The 4,228-nt window shown below is 36.8% G+C and overlaps 1 protein-coding gene across 1 annotated transcript; it reads left to right on the top strand.

Moving 5' to 3' along the window:
• Positions 1 to 1,677: 1,677 nt before the first annotated feature.
• On the top strand, positions 1,678 to 2,877 carry LOC110444677 (RYamide receptor-like; the record flags this gene model as incomplete). The annotated part of the gene is made up of 2 exons (XM_021489038.1): positions 1,678 to 1,760; positions 1,999 to 2,877. A coding segment is annotated over exon 2 (792 nt), but the record flags the coding sequence as incomplete, so codon positions are not given.
• Positions 2,878 to 4,228: the final 1,351 nt, after the last annotated feature.

Genomic DNA, 4,228 nt, shown 5'->3' with positions numbered 1-4,228 from the left:
AAAAAAAAAAAAAAACTCATTTGTTTCATGAATGTGAGGTTCTACCTAAATAATTTGTTGAAATCAAGTTTCAAATTCTGAACTGTAAGTCCCGTGCTGTTAAGTTTTGTTTAACATAAATAATACTCATCCAAGTGAAATTTTCGTCAGTCACGGTTATGTCTTCATAAGACACGACAGACGTCATAAGACGGAGTGGTGTACCTGTGTCATACCGAGGATCAAATACAGAGAAAACCTAGAAGCTAAAGCGGACGCTGCATCATTTGAAATTGTTACCGAAGTGATGAAGGGGGACTTTGATATCAACGCGTTCAATACATTGCGGACTACAAGTATCTGCGCTTAGAGAAAAACTAAGTGCTTAATAGCATCGCCAATGTTCCAACGAGACCAACTGGAACTACTTTTAGTTGTAATACCGGCCAAATACTAGGTCTTATGACCAATGCTCTATGTATGGCGTCAACAACTTAAGCTTACAAAACCACATCTAAAATCAAAACCATAAATAATGATGTACGTATAACTCAAAGGCTTTTTTACCAAGTTTGTCAAAGACTAAATCACTGTTTAGTTCAGTTTATTTTATTCCGTAAGCTTTACAGCCTAGTGGTTCAGTACAAAATGTATGTAACAAAGATGGCATAATAAATAATCATCATCATCATTCTCACTCATCATTTTCTTTTTCATTCCCACTCATCATCATCATAATCATCATAATCATTATCTCTGAAACAGGACCAGTCACTCAGCAAGATGTCCAAATGAAATTCAAACGTTTGTATATCAAGCAGTCTTTGTAAACACAGACCCTGATTTATGTTTCATAAATACCCTTTATTTATGCATATCACCCAATACCTAAGTATTTGTTATTTTTGTGAACCTGTATCTTCTAACATTCTATACAAACGAAGACTTGGACCCGAATCCGTCGGTTAAGAACAAACTTACGGCCGTACTCTAACCTACATCTATATAAAGGAGCGTCTTATATGTTTTTTCATAAGAAGAGCATGACATTCCTAATTTTTATCTGAAAGATGAGGGCATCTTTTATAAGCTATCTGATTTGATCAAACTTGGAAACCTTTGTAAAACTTTGGTCAAGATAGTCTCGATTTAAGAAAAGATGAAAAACTTCTCAAGGGAACTTTTAATTACAGAAACCATATATTTGTGGGCTATACTTAATATATAAAGTGTCGAAGCGTTTGAAGGTAAAATGATACATTTCGTTATATACACACGCCGTGCTCACTTTGTATTTAAGGCAGACTATAATTCCGAAATCTGGTGCTAATTCCTCCATGGGTTCAAACAAAGATGAGAAACACTTGACAGGGTTAACGGAAGACATTATTTTGATCCTCTCTCTTATTAAAAAAAATTTGAAATGCTATCGCTGTTCCCGGGAGCAATTAAGCCATCAGATGGCATCAGATATAAAAGGCCTAGCCTAACCAGTATCCTGGCTATCCTGATGCGGCAGGCCATTACGACAGGCAGGGTTAGCGGAGTGGCAGGTATAGGCCGCGCTAGCACCAGATCGCCGCTGGAAGTCCACATTTACATACGGAGTACATTGTGGGGCCTCTCATCCTGGCCTAATTGTCTTTAGTTTATAATGCTATACGTGTATTAAGATATACCTAATTGCTGCTTAATTTCCTATTTATTCGAGATTGCTATAAATATGTCTGATACTGTAGCGCACCTGAGTAGAATCGTTATGTATCTCCGACCGAGAGGGGGTGAGTCGACATACGTTTATTAGTTTATACACAGCTAGATATAGACCACTTAATTAAATGATATACGTCAGATGTTTTGTTTATGTTACTTATTATTAGGTTAATACGTTATTTCAGTCTTTTTATTGGTTCTGGGAATCTACAGGGAGATCATGTTTTATCGAAGGTTCCGGGGTTGTGTGTGATTAGACTTTCATTTGATAATATATTCTTCAATATTTGTTTTGTTAATTTTCAGGCTTGAATGATGGCCACCATCTGTAATGTCTAAACAAGACGCTTGACATCCGTGTTGAAGATAGCGTGGGACGTCCTGGCTACTACAATGGATACAGAGACTGGAATCGAGACCCCTACGGAACAGGGTTATTATGCCACCATCAACCCTCCTCTTTTGAACGCAAGTGTTCCGGCGGACGGAAGAAGTACTATTGGTCATACTCCTTTACAAGTTCCTATTTATCTCCAGGCCATTATTATCACTATGTATTCAGCAATTATTATTCTATCGGTTGGAGGAAATTTGACAGTGTGTTTTATAGTGTTTCGGGCAAGGCGCATGCGCACGGTGATGAATTTTTTCATAGTGAGTCTCGCTATGAGTGATCTCTTGATGGCCCTTTTGTGCATCCCTTTTACGTTTGTTGCTAACCTCGTTCTGAATTATTGGCCATTTGGCGACGTCTTGTGCCCCGTTGTTACATTCCTCCAATCAGTGACAGTTTTTCTTAGTTCTTTTACTCTCGTCGCTATTAGTATGGATCGCTATATCGCCATTATTTACCCACTTCGGCAAAAAATGTCGAAAAAACAAGCGTTCATCGTAATTGCTTTGATCTGGTTCATAGCTTTTATCATTCCCATACCCACAGCAATGTTTTCTTGGACACACAAATACGTCAATGTTTCAACAGCCCCGAAATTTTGTCAGGAAATGTTTGAGAATCCTGAAGATAAACGTTTGTACGGAACAATGATCATGTTACTACAATACTTCATACCCCTCGTTATACTCATGTTTACGTACGGCCGGATCAGCGCCGTCATGTGGATAGATAGGGCGCCGGGCGAGGCCATGACAACACGTGACCAACGTATGACTGAATCCAAGCGGAAGGTGAGCATTTGTCTAATTATTACCAATTTTAGAAAGCCATGCACTACTTTCCGTCTGGCAGATTGCTTTCAACTTTCACTTTTAAATATACATCTTTGAAGAATATAGACCGGTTTTCTAAACAACTTATAGCAGTTCGTAAACGCACAATCAAATTCCAGTTTTTCTCCTGCTTTGTTGAAATATTAATCTAAATTCACTCGGTGTTTATTATTATTTTATTTCAAACACGAAAGAATTGTATAAATGCGCCGTTTTATTTCACTGTTTTATACGTGCTTCTATTTCATTAACAGAAAGTAGTAAAGGATCTGAAAGGTTAACCATTGAATTTGAATGTGGGTATGAAGTATGAATAAGTAGGCAATTATAAATGCAGGGAAAACGATAAATAGCCTTTACCCCCAGTTTTCCCGCACTGTACCTGGCGTTCTCCCTCATGATCGATGCCGTTTCTTACAAACTAGTCTTTTGTACAATAAACTTGTCTTTTTGGTTAACTTTCCTATTCTTGTGCGAATTGGATAAGTAAAACTAATGATATTTCCAACAGAATTATCTCCCATGACCATTAATTTACTTCCGTTTCATTGAAGAGTTATTTTCCGTTTTAAATTGAGTTACCAAAGGAAGAACATCACATTACGTCTACTGATAGGTGTTGACAGCCCGCGTTCAGAAGCACATGTATGATAGCATCTATACAACTACGTATTTAGATAGAAAGGTTGCAGAGCTGGTATATGTGCTCAAAAAATGTTTTTTATATATATGGCATCGCGTGGAAAATCATAATTGTAATTCATGAAGATGAAAACGTCAAACGTTGCAACTATGTTCTGTATTGATTTTAATGCTTTGAAACAGGACTTAATGACACACGATCCATTGACAGTCCAATTAAACTGATAGAGAGTTGAAGTAAACGACATATTTCTGGGGTGGAGAAACGTTCTTTATAACGATACCCGAGTGACAGTCTGGTGTTAGATCTTGCATGCCTGTAAACATTGTTCCTCTTATTAATTTTCAAGACGTTTTATCACAATATCGTAAAGATTTACCAAAAAGAATAATAGACAAAAGAGATTTGGAGAAACAGTATAATATCTCTATGTTACTAAAGATATTTATTGGAAAAAAGGCAATTGTACATTTTTATATATTCCCAGGTTTTGAGACGTTCCCTAATACGTGTGTTTGTGGATATTAGTATAGGGTGTTAAACGTGTAATAGGGTACATGTAACTGTTATAGATATATTTCACCTCTACAATCTCATCAAATTGATTTGGTTATTCTCCACGTAAACTGATAGTCAAGAGACACATTATTGATGCAGGTTTTTTTT

This window comes from Mizuhopecten yessoensis, unplaced genomic scaffold (genome assembly GCF_002113885.1).
Source record: "Mizuhopecten yessoensis strain PY_sf001 unplaced genomic scaffold, ASM211388v2 hete_36159594, whole genome shotgun sequence".
NCBI classification, from domain to species: domain Eukaryota; kingdom Metazoa; phylum Mollusca; class Bivalvia; order Pectinida; family Pectinidae; genus Mizuhopecten; species Mizuhopecten yessoensis.
Note: the sequence above shows the minus strand (reverse complement) of the source record. Positions and strands in the feature narration are given on the sequence as shown.